The sequence below is a fragment of the Lygodium microphyllum genome, chromosome 29 (assembly GCF_053477565.2).
Source record: "Lygodium microphyllum isolate KBCC chromosome 29, Lygodium_microphyllum_v1.1.10, whole genome shotgun sequence".
Classification (NCBI taxonomy): domain Eukaryota; kingdom Viridiplantae; phylum Streptophyta; class Polypodiopsida; order Schizaeales; family Lygodiaceae; genus Lygodium; species Lygodium microphyllum.
The window spans coordinates 47,928,114-47,949,944 of NC_141163.1; the positions used below are offsets into that span (position 1 = coordinate 47,928,114).

The 21,831-nt window shown below is 39.6% G+C and overlaps 1 protein-coding gene across 1 annotated transcript; it reads left to right on the forward strand.

Annotated features, from left to right (window-relative positions):
- The first annotated feature begins 2,250 nt into the window (after window positions 1–2,250).
- Window positions 2,251–5,279, forward strand: LOC148010587 (E3 ubiquitin-protein ligase RGLG4-like). Its single transcript, XM_087671011.1, has 9 exons — window positions 2,251–2,453; window positions 2,579–2,663; window positions 3,256–3,399; window positions 3,515–3,628; window positions 3,768–3,865; window positions 3,969–4,042; window positions 4,161–4,228; window positions 4,768–4,895; window positions 5,000–5,279. Exons 1-7 carry the CDS (start codon window positions 2,400–2,402, stop codon window positions 4,192–4,194), a joined length of 603 nt encoding a protein of 200 aa, XP_087527137.1. The 5' UTR covers window positions 2,251–2,399; the 3' UTR covers window positions 4,195–4,228; window positions 4,768–4,895; window positions 5,000–5,279.
- Window positions 5,280–21,831: the final 16,552 nt, after the last annotated feature.

Below are 21,831 nucleotides of genomic sequence, written 5' to 3' on the forward strand. Positions count from 1 at the left end.
CATGGAGCTTGAGGATGGAGCTTGCACTTGGATCGTGGCGCTATCGGAGTGCGCAGGAGAGGAGGTAATTCGAACGGCACGGAGGTAAGCTCACTACACCCGTAGATATGGATGGCGCGTCGGCTATGTGAGAGGTAGCCATTAGTGCTTGGCTTGGAATGCTTGAACAATAAGCGGTCCATGGGTCTTGGCGGTTGAGCAAAAGCTCCCACATCATGCTTGGGTTTTTATACATGTTTCAAGTACACTAATCCATGTTTGATTGGATAGAAAATATGGATAGTAGTGATTTAACCTCTTAAGGAGCCATATCCCTACAATTTTTTATATTTTTGCACATGTCGATATAAGTGGTAATTTTTGGTATAAACATTGGTAATTTTTGAAATTAGTATTGATCATTAAGATGTATATTTTGGAATTTATTGTGGCACTTTCACATGCATACTTAGTCTATAACTTATTAAACTAATGTTTATTTCAATGGTGGGACCAATATTTTCATCAAGTTTTTGCTTGTATTTACATCGAAAAAATCTTGGTTATAGGCCTTATTTGTTGTAGTGGAAGAGAAAACTTCTCCATTCAAAAGGAAAAGGAGATATGCAACAGGAATCGATTAATTAGATGTAGGACACATGGAAGCCTTAAAGTCAATTTGTACTAAGGAAATGTAGTATAAGAAAAGAGGACTTCATTATACTAGCAATGAAACATTCCAAAATGTTTGAGGCATATCTATGGGGCATTCCAATCTTACTGATTCCTTTTAAGTTGGTTATGCATCATTTCTCACTATATTTTAACTTTATGGCATTATTAAAATGTGTTGGCATGACTAGTAATAACTACTAGTTGCATTTCTTGGGCTTTAATTGACAATATGTGTTTTGTAGGTTAGATGAGGATCAAATTACCTAAATTTATTCTCATGTTTCACTTACTATAACTTGTGGAGTTAGTTGTGACATTGCCTTTGTATCTAGGTTTGAGACCCTTAAAGAGAGTTGTAATGGAGTTAGTGCAATCACCTCTTGCTCCATATGCAGGTGAAGCTTCGATATGCTTGAAGATGGCTCTTGGAGGGAGAATTTTGCGATAGCGGCATGCTTTACTTTGTAACATAAGCAAATAATTTTGTGGGGTATAGGTCTCTTATTAATACCGGATGTAATTGATTAGACAATAGACAAGCTTCTAGAAAGCACTAATTGGTGTCACTTCTTCAAGAGAGATTGGGTGCGTCTAGGGGGTACCCCGCAGGTCTCTTATCCAATATTAATAAGTAGACAAGGTCAAGTCTTCTAGGAAATACTGATTGATGTGTATGGAACTTCAAGAGAGTTTTAACTTTCTCTTGTTTTGTGATAAGAATGGTGGAGCTAATTAACTTGTATATATGACACGTTGGCTCTCTCCATCATCTAAATAGATGCCCACTTATCATTGAGATTGCAAATTAGTGTAATACCAGATCACCCATTCTGTAATGAGAGACTCTTTGTATGAGACTTTTGAAATTGAGGAACCATTGCAAAGCTATTTTTCAATCGCATTCAAATGTTATCAAAGGCCCTCATAAAGAAAGTCGATGGCTACGAATGTCCCCACAAAGGAGTTTACATACTTAGTATGGTTCTTGTACATATAGTTCACTTTTATAATACAACTTAGAGTATTCTCAAAAATTGAAAAAAAGGTTTTTAAAGCTACAAGCACATACGTAGCTTTTAAAAAAAGGGCTTTGAAGCTGCACGTGTAACAAACATTAATGTCTGTACCTCAGGAAGAGCATCAATAGAGTAATCTCGATGCTAAGGAGATTCTTTTGAGAGAGAGAGAGAGAGAGAGAGAGAGAGAGAGATGGATGATTCTTTAGAGAGAGAGAGAGAAGGGGCGGGGGGGCGCGGGATGAATTGACGGATGACTCGCTGTCTAATGGCAGGAGCATCTGCTATACAGCAATTATTTGCTCGGGATTGATGGATGGATCGGAGGATCCGCTGTCGATAATTTTAGCATTGTTTAATGGGATGGAGTGGATCATCCATCTCTCTGTCATTCATTAAATAGTTCGCCAGTTAGTCTTATCGCCGACACCACACGTGACACCGCAGTACTAGACGTGATCCATAATCAGAGATCATCGCAAGGCCGTAAAATAATATTCTGATTGCTAATCGAGGAGTGATAATGATGATGATAAATAATGTTCTGATTGCTTTAAGGCAGTATAAATAAGGAGTGAGCAGCAGATGATTATAACGCCCAAAGGTGGAAGCTCGACTTTCTGTCGCCAGCTTATAACTATTTAGTATTCTTATAACTCCTCATCGATACATCGCAATCTTCTCTGCGCCATATCTTGCCCAGTATCGTTCATAACACAGAACAAGACTATGGCAGCGACGTACGCCTCCCACATTCGCGACAAGTACACAGACATCACTCAGGTAATTTGGGTTCGAAACTCCAAAGTAAATTACATTTTTCTCTGATCGCTCTAATTGATGGGGGCGCGGAGAGAGAGAGAGAGAGAGAGAGCGCAAGAGCACATCTGCTACTGGTGCAACAACAGGTTACAGAGGCTCTCAGGAAGGCTGGGCTTGAATCATCGAACCTAATTGTTGGTATTGATTTTACCAAGAGTAACGAGTGGACAGGTAAAATGAAATGCACTTACAATTATAGCATATCGATCAATGTATGCGTGGCCGGCCACCCATCCTTATTTCAATTCAAGGTTATTCGATATCGTTGTATTGTGACCGATCAAAGTGTATGTGCTATTGATCTAATATCACTGCCTGATCGCTAGCTTGTATGGCCTCCCTCAATACACCGCCTCAGGCGGCTAGGAGGTGTTATATTAAATTAGCAAGTCGAGACACTGATCAGATATTTGTTGGGATTTTGTATTTACATGGTTTCGAATCTTGTTACGTTGGTAGAAGATGATAAATATCAATGGGAGTGTCTATTTTGGTTGACAACAAACAGTTACATATTGACCACACTCGAAAATTGTTCTTATTGTTATGAACCTCCTAACATCGATTGTTAGATCGTATTAGTATGATTAAGACAACGATCACTAAGCTAGATCTCGAGGAGATAATTTACCAAGTTATATTGTATATGGCATTTTATCTCCGTCCATCACTACTCGCTGTTGGAATATGAGATCACATTAGCCTTGCAAGGCTAATGATAAGTGTTGTTTATACCTCACATTGGATTTAAATATTCTTATAGGTCAATACTCTTTCGATGGACTTAGCCTTCATGCGCTTCTTCCTAATGGAAAGAATCCTTATGAGCAAGCAATTTCAATCATTGGAAGGACACTCTTGGAATTCGATGAAGATAACCTGATCCCTTGTTTCGGTTTTGGAGACGGTTTGCCACTCTTTCATCTTTTTGTGCTCTCCTCAAGATTTGCACTAGATTGCGTGGTCCTTGATCAACTCAAGTCCTTCTAATAGTTCCCCATGTGCCTTCCTTGTAATCACAGCAACCACCCATGACCGAAGCTGCTTCAACTTCAACCTAGATAAAAGTCCTTGTGCTAGTTTTGAAGCAGTCTTGAAACGCTATAGAGAAATACTTCCCAATATCAACCTCTCTGGTTAGTCATCTACACAACTAATTATTATGTACTGGTGACCAGCTCCAATTGATGATACTATAATTATCTATTGTGTACATCTGATAAGAAAAATATTTTCATCCTTTTAGATTTAAATCAATGTTAATGTTCTATGCAGGCCCCACTTCTTTTGCACCTATTATCCATGCTGCAATAGATGTTGTGAAACAAAATGGAGACCAATTTCATGTTCTTATTATTATTGTTGATGGCCAAGTATGTGAACCAATACAATTTAATATGTAAATCAATATGGTTTCCAAGTCACAAGTCAAGGGGGCATTGGGTAGAATGTAAGAAATTAAATTGTATTGACCAGGTAACAGGTAATGTGAGAGGAGGGATGTTGAGTGTGCAAGAGAAGGCAACCATTGATGCCATTGTTGCTGCAAGGTACACTAGTAGCATACAAGTTAATTAGAATGTAATTTATGTGATCATGAGCTCATGATATGTATCTTTGAGTTTCACACTAATTACCCTTTATCAATTGTTTTGGTGGGGGTTGGAGATGGGCCATGGGACAAGATGAAATGGTTCGATGATGCTATTCCACAACGCAAGTTTGACAACTTTCAGGTGCTTTTCAAACAAGCCACTTTTGTTAATTTCCTAGTTTGCACATATCAATTTTCATCAAAAGAGCTTAAGATTTCTTACAACTCTATTGGGAGAGAGTGAGTAGCGCATGGAGGGGGTGCAACAAAAAAGGGGGGGAGAGAGAGAGAGAGAGAGAGAGAGAGAGAGAGAGAGAGAGAGAGAGAGAGAGAGAGAGAGAGAGAGAGAGAGAGAGAGAGAGAGAGAGAGAGAGAGAGAGAGAGAGTGTGTGTGTGTGTACCTAAATAGATGCACATTAGTCATCGCAAAAATACAATCAAAATACCAAATGAAAATGTATCTCTAGTTTCATTTAAGTGAATGTAGATCTCCTCAATGTAGAAATCGATAAGCCAAAACAAAAGAGAATTTGGAATGCATGTAATGATCATGAGTACTCAATGAGACCAATTGTTTGTGCCGAGGCACTAGGAACGATAGGTTTTATTAACATGCTGCATGGTATTCTAGGACACACTAGATTTCATTGTCCTAAAGTATCTCTACATTTCATGTTGCAGTTTGTAAACTTCGCTGAGGTCATGTCAAGAGGTTGTACTCTAGCCGAAAAAGAAGGGCAATTTGCTCTAGCGGGATTGATGGAGATACCTAAGCAGTATAAGGCAATCCAGCAGCTTGAAGGGTTAAGGTAGAAACATAAAACAAATAGCTTCATTTTGCATATGAGATTTGTTTCATGCTTCAAAGCTGAAGGGCTTTGACTAAGTCTAATAGATTTTCTTGGTCTTATAGGCAAGCACAACCAAGACCTAACATTCCATGCTGAAAATCACATCCACAAGCGCCTTCACAAGTTGAACATCATGGATGCAAGCCAATGTCTACTTATGGTTACAATTGACGATTGAGAACACTTGGTGTTGCTAAATGGGGAGTAGCAAAGATGAGAAAAATGGCATGTTGTTCGAGCCATTGCCTCAACTATAATAAGTTATACAGAGTAGCAATCAAGGCTACATGCATAATACTATATATGTAGCCCAAAGAATAAAGGAATAAATTTTGCGGTTGACATTTGTTTCTATATATAACACATATAAATCTAGTGTGCACATCATGAAGATGAGCTTTTGTATTTGCGTAAAGTGAAAAGTATATGGGTCAATAATTGCATGTAGTAGTCTAGCTGAATTTATTGAAAACATTTAGATTCTTCATCATTATCATAACTTAAGAGAATATTAAAAGAAATATATGTACCACCTTTACCATGCTAGAGTGTCTCTCTAATCGACATCCACAATGTTACCATTATCTCTTTCTATAATCCAACAAAGTCCAAAGACATTTCACACTATAGATGTTAAAATGGTATTATGGTTGATACTAAGAAGAGAGGGTCCAAGGATCAAGGGTACACCTCTAAAAGGTAGATAAAATGCCAAGGTCAAGCGTGAATAAACTTTGTATATAAGACCCTATGTTGTCAAGGAGGGGGTAGACAAAAACCACCAAGATTCAAGGCACAAGATATGAGAGGTGAAAGAATCGAGATGAAACCAAAAGACACAAAACAAACTCTTGAAGAAAACTCTATATACTATAGTAGCACATAAAACTTACAAACTTTGCATCCAAGGCAATGTCTCAAACAAAAATTTGGCAAGATGATAGCTTGACCACATTATGCAACCTTAATCACTTTGCTACAATGATACACATTGATACGAGACTCTAAAACTCTGCCAAGAATACTCCAAAGTACAATAGACCTCTCCAATGTAGTTCACTCCTAATTTTTTCTCAAATCTCTATGAGAAGTACCTCCTTGCAAAAGTAAAACAACTCCAAAATATCACCCATACTAGTAGGTATAAATACATCCAAACCTAGATTCTCCAAATTTAGCTCTCCCAAGAAAGTTTGTTTGGTCTAAAGGCACCCAGGATCTCAACAAAAAACTGTAGTCCTTCAACTCAAGGGAGTTACTTGTGTGTGTGAATACCTAGAATCCACAAATATATCAATCTTTGACATATTTATAGCCCTCTTGATTAGCTCAACCCTATTCTTTCTTTGTGATTTCCATGCTTTTCCCATTCCATAACTCAAGATTGGTTTAAATTTGAGACTCAAGGGAGAATTTGTCTTTTAGCTAACCTTGATTTTCATGAAATAATCTCAACTACAAAGGTAGTGATGACGAAACCTTCAACCTATTGAGAATATACTCCTCACCTGTGCGAATCATGGGGTTGTTATTCATTGCTTGGGCACCATGTTACTTTACTTTTTACAAAGCGAGTATATCTTAGTCATAACCATATAGTATGATTTTTTCTTTTCACCATTTAATTTGAACTTTGGGAACACCTCTTGGGTACTCACTTACTCTTTAGATTATCCATTCATGAACTTTATAAAATAGATGGTCACTTGACTTGGCAGGTTAGTTCATACTCAAAGTAATTCCTTTGCAACTTATGTAAACTCCATGGGTAACTTATGTAAACTCTCTCATTCACTTGGCCAGTCTTTTCCATGTCCCAAACTTCTTGTCAAATGCTTGTCTATGCATAAACAATGCATTAATTCTACCAATCACTTGTCATGACACACGGATGAAATCTTATTATTTAAATGAAACCCGTAAGTTTTCACTGAGTGGATACGTAGTGCCATGATATCCACCCCCTCTAAACATGCATACCCTCTGGCATGGATTATTTATTCATGGACTTTATAAAATAGATGGTCACTTGACTTGGCAGGTTAGTTCATAGAGGTAACTTATGTTAACTCTCTCATTCACTTGGAGAGTCTTTTCCATGTCCCAAACTTCTTGTCAAATGTTTGTTTATGCATAAACAATGTAGTAACTCTACCAATCACTTATGCAATCTTATTATTTAAATGAAACCCGTAAATTTTCGTGGAGTGGATACATAATGCCATGACATCCACCCCCTTTGAACCTACATACCCTGTGGCATGTGCCACCCTCACTCTTTATTGTCTTCAAGCTCAAGTGTAAGCTCAAAGTCTTCCTTTTTTGCTATGAGTCCTTTATCTTTAACAAACTCTTTTCCTTTTTCTCTTACTCGTGATAACATATCTACAATTGAGTTTTATTTTCTTGCAATATGCTTGAACTTAGAATTCATGGATTCAATGATCATCCCAAGCAATGCTAAATAATTTGTATCTATGACAACATGAGATTCAATAAATTACTCTTTATCATATGTTAGGATAGTCAATACACCCCATAACTCTCTCTTGATATGTGGATACCTCCTTTGTATTCAAGACAGTGGTTCCAAATGCCACCACATATATGTTCCCATCTACATGATCTTGTATTCGTGAGGAGTCCACCTTGGATTAACCCTCTATATAACGTGCACTCAAATGGTATTTTTAAAACCCCTTTTTAAAAAGTTTGCACCATTTTATATATCCCTTTTGTGAATTTTGAAGGCAATATTATATTTCTTTTGTAAATCTAAATTTTGAGATGAGGTTCATTTTTATAACCCCTTCTATACAATTCAAATAAAAACACAATGTCACACTACTTTATGTTGAGTTTTTTCATGATAATCGGAGTTGAATATCCAAACATCATATCAATATTTTAAATGTTGTTAGAAGTTGATAGAGATGAACAACTAAACATTTATAGCTACCCACCAACATAAGGAAACAAAAAACCTCAAAAACCAAATCTCATAATATAATAAAAACTCAAGAATTTGCACAAAGGATCATGAGATCCTCATTACAATTTCCTTATTCTTCCATTGATACACACATAAACACTAGAGTGCACAATCTTGTATACTTTTGCACCCTATACAAGAGCCATCTACTAGAGGGCAAACTCCTCTTTGGGAACCATGCACAACAACCATGGATAATCATGGCCTAAATCATGGGTGCAAGAGCCAAGATAAGATACAAGGTAATGACCTTGAGTAGTAGATACAATAAAATATACAAGGGACATATTTTAGATTAGCTCAAGACAAGAAATGATATCAATTACACCTCTAGGGAGATTTGGAGGGGCTCTCATTTGAGTAAAATTTTCTATAGTTGAAAAGGTGAATACATCCCATATAAGAAACACCCATCATTAGGGCCAAAAATGCTTCAAAAAATGCACTTTTGTTAATCATGGGATTAAGGAAAGGGCCAAAGAGAGTTCGCCACGTGTGCAAGAATATGGTATTCTTGTCTCCTCTTTTTTAGAGATAGTGGAGTCCATTTCGTGATTCTCTCTTCTTTTTTAGCCAAAACCCCTAAAGTCTGACATGTTTTGGAGTCCCAAAGACGTTATTTACTTACAAATTTGACAAAATACGTGACAGAGATGTGATGAAATTAATAATGAGTCTTTTGAAAGTCCGGAGATCTTTCAATATTGTTTTTGGCGCCCAATACATACTCATTTGTGTTCTTGGCGCTACTTTTAGTTCATTCATCCCTCTTTGAGCTTCTTTCTCTGCACTTTCATTCTTTTCATGGCTTCCTCTAGGCGCCCTTCTCGTTTAATACACTCTTGCACAGTCTATAGCCAGGGAGTAGATGGAAATTGGGAGCCCAAAACCTTTACTGTAAACGATTGGGTTACCATGTTGCCATCTTGCAAGGGTTCTCATAAGGTGAAAAGAAGAAAACGAGATGATATAAAACATCACTGGAAGGGGCGTATCATTGCCTTCAAAATTATGCCCGAAGGCTGGTTTGTCAAGGTGCAACATGTTTACATGGCCAAGGATATGCACTTGCCTCCAAATGAACGTGTTCCCCAACAAACACATTGTAAGTTATCAGTTGAATAACGTATATAATTCTTTTCCATTTATGCAATTTCTAACAAACGGTTCGTCATTGTAGATAACTTTCCGTCAACAAGTATTGAATGGCAACCTGTGGAAAGCTTAAGTGGGACTTTCCATGCCATTCATAAGGTATTGGCAGCCATTATTTATGCCAATCAAACTGTGTCTTTTTTTAGTGAATGCAAGGATTTTATATATTATGCACAGTATGTGGTTCCCTCTAAAGCGGATAGGTATGGGAATATCAAAGATTTGCCATTGCCAAGTCTTTCATCTCTAAACTAGGAGATTCCTGACAAGGTAACGGTGCAGAGTTTCAAATTCAAAATATCTCAGGATATTAAAAAGTCCATGACAGCTGGAAGGATCTCAAGAAGAATACGTTTATCATGGTTTGTACCCCTCCATATCTTCATGGCTTACTTCAAAACAGCAAATTTACAACGAACGAAGGTATCCTGGCTAAGTAGAAACTTTTCGGAAGAGGATTTGGACAACACTATAGGGACGCTTTGCAAATCTAGAGAGTGCGACCATAAGGGTGATATCTTCAGGTGCAGTGCATGCCCTCAATCCTTGGCTTTGGCTTACAGTATCCCTCGCCAAACTCTTGCTTTGGGCTTTGATTACAGGAGATACAAACTAAGATTGGGTATTTGGGTTCCCTTGGATTCCGATACAGATTGCACACCATATAAACTTGCGGTGCACGTTTTGCCGCATGAAGAAGTAAAGAAGGTGAATGTTACTTCCAATTGGAGTCTGAAAGATGTGAGGGATACCTTGGAATTGCTAGACAATACATTCCCTAGATATAAGTTCAAAGTGAATGGCGTAACAATTGGTAAAAGAGCCGAGCGCTCTTTTTCTTGTACGAGTTGTTTGTCTCCCACAATTGTGAGTTTTGAGCCTTGAGAATGAAAACTTTGCATGAATTTATCTTAATAGACTATCCTTAAGATATTTTTTAGTGGGAACTCATAAGCTATGATGAAGTAAGTTGCCTTTCGAATGTATATAAATAAAATGTACATTACATTCGATTTATAAGTGAAAAATTTCATTACATTATGAGGTACAAAAATGTCATATAAATGTACAAAGCCAAAATAATAAGGCTCGTGTATGCTTATGTTTGCTCTTTTGATTCTTTATCTGCTGCCTTCTCCTTTGTTGGCTTTGTGGCTTCTTTATCGATTTCTTCAAAGATGTTTTTTCTCACAGGGCCTTTCTTTGATTGTTGAAAGAATTTCACCTTTATAGGTAGTCTCTTTTCTTGGGGTTTAAGAGGGGATGGATCAAATTTCAGAGGAGAAAGCATTGACATTCCTTTTTTTTAGACTCTGCAGTAGTGGTCCCATTGCCATTACCATTGCCCTTGCCCTTGCCCTTGCCCTTGCCCTTGCCCTTGCCATTGCCATTGCCCTTACCCTTTCCCGTGCCCTTTCCCTTGCTTGTGCCCTTGGCCATTGAAGTTTTGGGAGGAAGAGGGGAGTCAGGATCATATGGTGTGATTGCCTTGTCCAGAATTAGCTCAACGCTATTGTAGAGTTTGTGTAAGAGCTGCTAAATACAGGGTTCAAGATTCAACAAGGAAAGAGGCTAACAAGAAGAACTCAAATTTTTGATGTCAAAGTTCACTATATTACTTGTCATAATCATAGAGTTACAACAAAGAAACTGAGCAAACCCATGTTCTTTATATGCTGTCATGAACAGTTTTGGTATTTCAACAAGTGATCCTCTCCTTGGTAACCAAAGATCCTTATATTTTATTTCAATTTCCACTCTTCCTTAGGTTTTAATACAGTTTAGAGTGATCTGTAAGCAAGCTGGACAGAATGGTTCTCCTTCTACAAGCTCTGATTCATCCTCATCAACAACTGCTGCCTTTAACCACAATACATTTGAGCAGAATTAGAGATAGATTCCACAAGATTCAGTAGAACATAGCACAACCGGTTCTTCAAAAGCAATAAGTGGTCAAAAGTAGCAGCTATTCCCTGATTGTATTTGTCTAAATCCTTCGGCTATGTGTTGGAGATGAAATTCAGAATTTTTCTTCAGTCCAGGAAAGCTGCCATCTTTGAGCATCCTGTTGTTTGTTGACCATGAGCATCATGCACTTGTGAGCTCCATTGAGCCTTTCTCTATCTTCTTTGTGTGTTGGACAGCATTGCATGAATTAATAACTGGGTAAGTCTTAGTGTGTTTCTGGCTCTGATAGTATGGTGCCTATTAGCCTTTGCAATTTGCAATCTTAGCAGAATGAAGCTGTGTCCTCTTTGAGCTCAGTGATGTAATCCAACAATTAGGAACGACACTTCAATGTATTAGCAGAATACTTTGTTGCCACAATGCAGTCTGCTCCTTTCCAAAGTTGAAGCTTAGCTCACTTCAGTCGCCACCTGCTTGCAAATAATCCCAAACACTATCCTATCTTCTCACTGGCGTGATCTAGCCAATCCATGATCACAGCAAGCTTAAACGTTTGATAGTGGCTGTGCGCTTCTTGAGTAGTACAGCTTTGGTAGCTGTCGACTAGACAAACTGCAAGTCCTTCATCTCTCTAGCATTCAACATGATCAATTGGAACCTGAGTTGAAGTTCATCATCCGTGCCACACATGCGTGTCGTATGCTATGCTACCAGCCTGTCTGTCCTGCTCTCTCCAAAGCCTTCCCAAGTCAGATTGTAAAGTCTTATCATGTGATAAATTCGTCTTCTCTTACACTAGCTTGAGACTACCATAACCATGCTCAGCCCAAGACCATTAAGGGCACAAAAAGTATGAAGAGCAGCCTACCACAAACTCCGCTTATCTCCGCTACCTCCAAGCAGCTGGTTTCGTCCCCTCAAAGGATAGTATTCGCCTTCCTTTTGTCTCATGCGCCCCCTTTCCCTCTCTGTCGATAGTCTTCATTTCGTTCTTCCCTTCCATCCATTCGAATTCTCCCCCATCCATTTTTGCCGCCACCACTCGATAATCTTAGACAAATCTAAGAATAGCTTTTTCTATTCTTTCCCCTTTTCTTTCTCTGTAACGGTGCAGAAAAAAAACCAAGGGATCCCCCAAACATTTGGTATTACCAAAGCATCCTTTAAACTCACTCCATAAAGTGATGCTCCTATGCCACATCCAAGGATCCCACCAGCAAACTACCCCAGAATATACCAACAAACATCAAGCCAAGGGAACTTCCCTATACTTGCAAATCCCAGCAATAAGTGCATTCCAAGAGTCTTCATCTCGACAAGGGAACTCGTTCAGCACTCCTTAAGCTCTGCCCATTACACATGATATTCCTGAATTTACACCTTTGTCTTCATAGCTTAAATGTCAGCTTCTATAAAACTTCCTTTGATTCCACGGTATCCTGCACTTTTCTTCGAGTTCATCATTAAAATTATCAGCTGGATAATGTCCTTTGGCATCAGTTTTTCATATTTTTCTAATACACGCACATCATGCATCCAAACAAAATCATGCGCATGCACTAAGGGAATATATACATTGGATGCGGATTATTAAAATGCATCACACAAACAATGAATCACACGCGGAAATTAACACAAATGCACAATAAAAGAAATGGAGGTGTATACGACTCGGATGCGCAGCAACACGACATCCACCCCCTCTAAACCTGCGCATCCTCCGGATGTTGCAACTAACCAGGATCATTCAACTCCACAAACAGGTCAAGTCCATCTTCTGATTCTAGTAGACCTGTTTCTCCATCGGCTTCATCATCTATGTCTTCTGTCTCTTCTGCTTGTCTTTCTCCTATCTGCTCTTCTTCTGTCAATGCTTCAAGTGCATATTCTTCATCTTCTCTTCTCTTGAAAATCTTGACTCGTTTTCCAGCAATAGGCACTCTCAATGTTGTTCCATCTAACTCAGCCAGCTCATAAGTACCATTGTCAAAAACCTTTTTCACTTCATACGGTCCAAACCATCTTTGAACCATTTTTCTCATGCTACTATGCTGATTTTCTAGACTACTGTCATAGACTAGAACCCAATCTCCTTCTTTTATGGCTCTAGGCCTCAAGCGATGCCTTAAATCAAACCTGTCCTTATTTCTGAGACGGGCTGCCTTCAAACGGTCAACGGCTAGCTGCACATCTTCTGTCCTTCTCTCTAGTTGACGAATCCGAAGGGCTAACAGCTCTTCCCTTGATAAATTCTCATGCCACGGAAGAACACTCCAAGTGAGAGCACAAATTTCAGTAGTCATGATAGGTTTTTGCCCATACATCAACTCCGCAGGCATGTATCCAGTAGTCACACTATGTGTAGAGCGATCAGCCCACAATGCAAAAGATAGTAATCTCGGCCAATCTCCAATCCGACCTCTACAAGCTTTTGCCAATGCTTTAACTATTGGCGGATGTCCTCTTTCACTTTTTCCATTTCCCTCTGGATTATAGGCAGTAGTAAGAGCCAATTTAATCCCAAGCCGTGAGAAGAATTCTCTAGCTTCATCAGCATCTAGCTCTCCACGATCAGCTGTAATCTTGCCTATACATCCATACCTGCAAAATATTTCTTCCAACAAGAATTTACATACTGTAGTGGTGGTCTTCGTCCGCAACGGTCTACCTTCAACATAGTTTGTAAGATCCTCCCTAGCCAAGACAAGATATCTCATCTGCCAAAGTCCCACTAGCAAAGTAACCAAGTCTACCACCCACTTGTAATGCATACATAGTGGATAAGTCGGATGCAGCTCATCACGATGTCGCACTAAAGAGTAAAGCTGGTAGTCCCTGCAAGTCTCCACAAATTGAGAAACATCTTTATACATCCCTTTCCACCAGTATCTTTCTTTGATTTTCTCATAGGTATCCCACACACCTCTATGTCCAGCCCATGAGCTCTCATGAAACTCTCGCATAATCTGTATTTGCATCGCTACATCACAAACTACTCTCAAGGGCAAGCCTCCTCTCTTTCTTGGATGCTTCCAAAGAAAACCATCTTTCAAGAAATACCCATAAGCCTTCCTTCTGATTTTCTTGAATTCATCATCTGTCCAATCAGCTCTTCGAGTCAATGAACTTAGATATTGTCCAATTTGCAGCCATTCATCAACATAAAGTTCTTCAATAAAGGCTTCAACAGTAGATACATGACAATCATGAATAAGGACAGAAGCAGCAAACTCTGTCTCATCATCTTCTGCAAGCATTGACTCCTCATCCTCATATCTCGCTCTAGAAAGCATGTCAGCAACTGGATTATCTTTCCCTGCTATGTGTCAAAATTCTGGATTCAATGATTTGATATAGGCAATCCACCGAAGCATCGCTATATCTAGAGTCGAGCAACTAGTAATCATGCCAAGCAAAGGCAAACAATCTGTTTCCACAATAACTGAAGCTCCAATAAAATATCCTTTGTCACACTTCAGTGCAGTGACTACTCCCCACAATTCTCTTTTAATCTGCGGATATCTCCTTTGTCACTCATTAAGAACTTTAGCTCCAAAGCGGATTGCATACCTATTTCCATCAGCATCATCCTGTCCCACAGCCCAACCTATGCCAATAGGGCTAGTATCAACTGTCAACATGATCGGTCGTCCACATTGATAATCCGCCTTGCGTAGAGTAGGAGCTGATTGCAACAGCTTCTTGAGCTTACGCATGGCTTTTGAATGCTTCTCATCCCAATGAAATTTCTGCCCCTTTCGAAGTAGCTGATAGAGAACATCTGCAATATGAGCAAAATGAGGAATCCAAATCATGTAAAATACACAAGCTCCCACAAATCTCCACACCTCTGAAGTAGTCGAGCAATACTCTGCAATCCTGTTTATGGCATCCACCTTTGCAGGAGAAGGCTTTCTGCCATAATATCCAACCATATGCCCAACTATGATGACTTCATTAACACCAAAGACAGATTTTAGCCCTGAAAGTGTCAAATTTACCTCCTCTAATCGTGTCAAAATTAGTTCACAAGCAATCAAGTGATCAGCCACAAACTGTCTACATCCACGCAAATCAAGACTTTCATTCTTTTCTTCTTCTGCACAACCCTTAATAGGCACATCATCTAGAAAAGGCATGGTAAACTGCGGAATATAGTCTCGAAGAACTCTATGCATAACATTCATCATATGAGCAACTGAGTTTGTAGCACCTTGAGGCAAGGTACACATCCTCACAAGACCAATAGGTGTCCGCATAGTAGTAATATCCCTGCTTTCCAAGGCAAGCTGAAACTGATCATAACCTGAATACAAGTCTCCTAGAGAATAGATGGCTCGTCCTGCAAAAGCCTCAGCAAATTCATCCACAACTGGACCTGTACCCACATTCCTGATTGTCACTTTGTTCACGGGCTGCATATCCTGAATAAATCTCAAAGTACCATTCTTCTTTGGCACAGTAAACCACCTGTTAGAATAAGGTGCAGAAGAGGGTTCCAAAATCCCCATTTTAATCTTCTCATTCAGCAACTCTATCAGCTTTGGCAAGTGTGCTTTAGGCACAGGTATAGGACGTATATTCCATGGTACATGAGGAACAGTGAAGATGACCATAGGTGCAACCAATTCGGGACTAATGCAGCCAATTTCATGTGGAAAGAAAGCAAATGCCTTACCATGACGTCCAAGCATCTCTCTAAAACATTCTTTTTCCACTGGAAGCAAAAAATCATCATTTCCAATCTTCAATTCTGCAAGAGTTTCAGCTGTAAACTTATGTCCAATATTTGCAGGATCCCTCAACATAGGCTGCTTCATAGCTTTTTCAATCTGTTCATCACTATCAGAAGGAAGCGGGCCTGCAACCGGCTTAACCTTCTTATCAACTGTTTTATATTTTGTGTCAACCTTGGCATCATTCAAGTACTCTTTCCTTTGCTGCAATTTCTGCAAATTTTCAGTATCTTTCAACTCTGTTGGCTGAAAAATTTCAGCCTTTAGCTCTATGGACTGCATGGGTGCAGTCTGAAACTCTGTATGCAGAAATTTTTCTGCGTTCAACTCTGTTGGCTGAATGAATTCAGCCCTCGGCTCTATGGACTGCATAGATGCATCTCGAAACTCTGTATGCAGAAAATTTTCTGCATTCAACTCTGTTGGCTGAATGAATTCAGCCCTCTGCAATTCTATTAGCTGATCAAGATCAGCCATAAATTCAGTTTGCTGAGTTTTCTCAGCCTCTAACTCTGTTTGCAGCATAAAACCAGAAATTTCCTGAAACATATCCAAGGTTTGCACAGGTATGATCTTTGAACCTTTGCATACATCAGTTTTCAGCATTGCTCTTATCTCAAACAATGTATCTGCATAAGACATCCCTTCATACAATCCATCCACATGCTCTTCTGCTTGCAAGATACCTGCATTCTTCAACTCTTTCTCCTTACGACCAATGTACTGACTGGCAGCTCTAGGCAAATCTGAAATTTTCTGATAACTTACTGAACTATCTGAAGTAAACCCAACAAAGTTATTGGAGAAAGACTGGCTGCCAGTAGGCGAGATCTCCTCTTTTCTCTGCTCCGTACCACTGGCGTCTCGCAAGACAGCGGTACCTAATGAAAATCCAACTCCTTCGCAGGTAGTGGTGCCTCACGCAAGGAGTCCCTGTTTCTCGGATGATTTACCCCAACAGTCATAAACTGAACAGCTCGCATACCATCTTTACTGCGTATCCGCGCATAAGCTGACCCATCATCCATCACTTTTGTTTCCATTCTTGATTCTGTAATGAAAGGTTGTCCAAGAATAATCGGATAAGAGCATGAATCCTGAACAAAGCAATGATAATCCTCTTCAACATTACCAATAGAAATTCTGATACTCGGACAAGCAGCATACATATCACCAGAAGTATTATTGGCGGCTCTCATGCGCCAGCCATGCTCTGCATCCATAGGCCACTTGCCACTCTCATAAACACCTCGAGCAATAAGATTAATCTCAGAACCATGATCAACTAAAGCAATCAAGGGAATTTGTTTCTCTCCAATCCTTACCACTGTCTCAGTGGTTGCTCTAGCCCAATGACTTTGTGAAAAATGGCTGCTAGGAATGAGAATAGGGGTCTCATCATCTTCATATTGCATAGGCTTCACTATTTTCTCTGATTGCGGATTAACAGAAGCATTCTCAACCATCACTGCATCATCATGCTCTTCCCCAAGAGCTCCATGCCACAATCCCTGTAAAGCAGGTCCTTCCATCGCATGTCGTTTCCTCCGCAAAAGATCCTGCATCTGATCCTGTATTTCTCTTCTAGCAATCCCAAGAGCCTCTCCAACAGTAAAAGTGGCTTCACTATTCAATATTCTTTCATGAAAAATCTTACTCATATCCATTTGCATATCAAGGTCTGACAAGAGCTTGAATCCTGGCTCTTTTCTTGGTTGCCTCTTTTCTTTTTGCTTGTCTCCCATTGGTTGATCAGAACCTGTTTGAGCTGGAGAATTTGGCATAGGTGGAGCTGTAACAGGTGGTGAAACAAAGTCACCCCCTCTAGTCTTTTTGGAGGAGCTAGGACCCTCCTCATCTCTTCTTCTCTTTTCCTCAACCATGGCATCTAAACCCTGCGTTTTAGCCATATAAGCAAAAATAGAATACCTGTCAACAGGAGAATCCCATCCTGTTTCTCCTCGGATGCTAGAGCCCACACAAGTCATAGTAGAAGTTTGAACTTTCCCTCTTCTCGCTATCTCCAAGGCAGAAGACCATAAAGCAGAGTCTCCATCAGATTTCTGCTCAAGCTGGACTCCAAAAGCTGAAGCATCTCCTCTAACACTCACATAAGCTGATCGCGCAGCCATATCATCAACAAGCTTCTTCATACCTCCCTTACCAAAGTTCGTGTCAAGAGGAGCGCCAGTCTCTGTCAGCCATATCTTCCCATCTTGTCCCCAGAACACTACATTCTTCTTACGTGCTTCCTGAAAAGCATCACAATCTCTGCAGTGTTGGTGCTCTGTACTATCACACCAAATACATCGTCGCCCTTTCCTTTGACCAGCTGGAAACGTAGTCACTGGAGCAGGTGCTACAGCAGGTACTGACATAAGTTGCTTCTTTAACTTACCAACTTCAGCTTTGACTGCTTCAATTGTCAAATCCGCCAAGCCTTTAATAACATCATCTACAGATAAGGGCACTGGAGCAGGAGGAACTGGTGGATTCATAACAGGAGGAGTAGGCTTAGGCAAAGAAGCAGCAGGGGTAGAAGAAGAAGTCTCCAAGGATTTTTCAGGAACTGATCCTGTATTTCGATGCAATCTTACTCTCCTGCGCTGCTTCTTGACAAGAGCATTCACAGCATCAATGACATGTCTCCACTCAGTCTTTAAACCTGAATCAGTAGCTTGATCTTCCAAAAGATCATCCAACTTTTCCTGTAAATTAGCATCTGCAGCTTGCAAAAATAACTCCACTTTCTGCATCTCCAAAGCTTGCTGTTCAGTCCCACCCAACTGATCATAACGGCTTTCAAACTCTTGCAGAAGAGCGGTAACAGAAAGTCCCTTATTAGGCATAGAAACCCATGCTAAAAAATTCCTGCGATTCATAAGACTTGTATCCTCCAGGAAATATTCATCTTTTAATGCCTTTTTAAATTCAGCCCAACCTGCATGTGCCTCTTGAATTTCTGCAATTCGACCTTCAAGAGCGCGCACCACGATCCGCAAGAAGTAGCGGCTCCAAACATCATGAGAAACCCCAAAAAACTTCATCTTTTCTTCATACAAATGCATGTAAGTTGACACTTGCTGGCCATTAAACTGCTTCATCTCCTGTTGGACAGCTTTCAAAGCATCCATAGCATCACTGTCACGTTTTGCATGAGCTTGCTGCTGCATATACATGGTAAATGACTGAAACAGGTTCTTCATGACATTATCATCTGTCATCTCTTCTTGCGAGTCTCCCATCTTGCTGATGACGCAGCACTTTCACGTCGGGTTCACCAGAAATATCGTAGAGTTTGTGTAAGAGCTGCTAAACACAGGGTTCAAGATTCAACAAGGAAAGAGGCTAACAAGAAGAACTCAAATTTTTGATGTCAAAGTTCACTATATTGCTTGTCATAATCATAGAGTTACAACAAAGAAACTAAGCAAACCCATGTTCTTTATATGCTGTCATGAACAGTTTTGGTATTTCAACAAGTGATCCTCTCCTTGGTAACCAAAGATCCTTATATTTTATTTCAATTTCCACTCTTCCTTAGGTTTTAATACAGTTTAGAGTGATCTGTAAGCAAGCTGGACAGAATGGTTCTCCTTCTACAAGCTCTGATTCATCCTCATCAACAACTGCTGCCTTTAACCACAATACATTTGAGCAGAATTAGAGATAGATTCCACAAGATTCAGTAGAACAACCGGTTCTTCAAAAGCAATAAGTGGTCATAAGTAGCAGCTATTCCCTGATTGTATTTGTCTAAATCCTTCGGCTATGTGTTGGAGATGAAATTCAGAATTTTTCTTCAGTCCAGGAAAGCTGCCATCTTTGAGCATCCTGTTGTTTGTTGACCATGAGCATCATGCACTTGTGAGCTCCATTGAGCCTTTCTCTATCTTCTTTGTGTGTTGGACAGCATTGCATGAATTAATAACTGGGTAAGTCTTAGTGTGTTTTTGGCTTTGATAGTATGGTGCCTATTAGCCTTTGCAATTTGCAATCTTAGCAGAATGAAGCTGTGTCCTCTTTGAGCTCAGTGATGTAATCCAACAATTAGGAACGACACTTTAATGTATTAGCAGAATACTTTGTTGCCACAATGCAGTCTGCTCCTTTCCAAAGTTGAAGCTTAGCTCACTTCAGTCGCCACCTGCTTGCAAATAATCCCAAACACTATCCTATCTTCTCACTGGCGTGATCTAGCCAATCCATGATCACAGCAAGCTTAAACGTTTGATAGTGGCTGTGTGCTTCTTGAGTAGTACAGCTTTGGTAGCTGTCGACTAGACAAACTGCAAGTCCTTCATCTCTCTAGCATTCAACATGATCAATTGGAACCTGAGTTGAAGTTCATCATCCGTGCCACACATGCGTGTCGTATGCTACCAGCCTGTCTGTCCTGCTCTCTCCAAAGCCTTCCCAAGTCAGATTGTAAAGTCTTATCATGTGATAAATTTGTCTTCTCTTACACTAGCTTGAGACTACCATAACCACGCTCAGCCCAAGACCATTAAGGGCACAAAAAGTATGAAGAGCAGCCTACCACAAACTCCGCTTATCTCCGCTACCTCCAAGCAGCTGGTTTCGTCCCCTCAAAGGATAGTATTTGCCTTCCTTTTGTCTCATGCGCCCCCTTTCCCTCTCTGTCGATAGTCTTCATTTCATTCTTCCCTTCCATCCATTCGAATTCTCCCCCATCCATTTTTGCCGCCACCACTCGATAATCTTAGACAAATCTAAGAATAGCTTTTTCTATTCTTTCCCCTTTTCTTTCTCTGTAACGGTGCAGAAAAAAAACCAAGGGATCCCCCAAACATTTGGTATTACCAAAGCATCCTTTAAACTCACTCCATAAAGTGATGTTCCTATGCCACATCCAAGGATCCCACCAGCAAACTACCCCAGAATATAGCAACAAACATCAAGCCAAGGGATTTTCCCTATACTTGCAAATCCCAGCAATAAGTGCATTCCAAGAGTCTTCATCTCGACAAGGGAACTCGTTCAGCACTCCTTAAGCTCTGCCCATTACACATGATATTCCTGAATTTACACCTTTGTCTTCATAGCTTAAATGTCAGCTTCTATAAAACTTCCTTTGATTCCACGGTATCCTGCACTTTTCTTCGAGTTCATCATTAAAATTATCAGCTGGATAATGTCCTTTGGCATCAGTTTTTCATATTTTTCTAATACACGCACATCATGCATCCAAACAAAATCATGCGCATGCACTAAGGGAATATATACATTGGATGCGGATTATTAAAATGCATCACACAAACAATGAATCACACGCGGAAATTAACACAAATGCACAACAAAAGAAATGGAGGTGTATACGACTCGGATGCGCAGCAACACGACAACGCATCTCTCCCTTATCCACCAAACATATGAGTCAGGATAGTCTCTACACTATAAGGATAAATGTTATAAGTTAGTGAAAAGAAATCATGATAAGGGTTACACAAAGATAAAATGAAATTAACTTACATTCACTCCTATTTGTAACAACTTTGAATCCATTGTTCTGCAAATATTTGATATAACTCTCCATCCACAAGAATGCGCATCGCTTTGCAATGGAACTTCTTGTAGAAGAAACGTATAAGGCCTTTGAGGATCAACAAGATCCTCATATGTAGTATCCAAAAATGTAGAAACAAGTCTACCAGCACTGCAAAAGGAAGCTTTGTAAGTTCAAAATATTTTTTGTAAATAAAATCAAAGCAAGTAATTTTCTTTCAACATACATTTGTGCTTGGCCATGAACACCGCTGAGAGAGTTCATAAAGATAATTTCTCTAGTAAGACAATTAATATAGATGAGACTCCAACGCCCTCTGCAAATTCAAAATAGAGGTGAGCAGAAGGGTAAAAGCAAATGAATATAAATTTTCCTCTACAGAAAAGAAAAATACCTTTCTACATAAGGGAAAAAGATGTGGTAATTTGTCACACTATCGAAAGTACGAAAGAATGGTGAAATATTAGACCCAGATCTTGCAAATAGTTCCACAGAGAGAAGTGGATCCATAATATACATGGTTCTACGGATATCGAGAGTGAGAGAGGAGACCAATGCCCTGCAGTCAATAGCAAA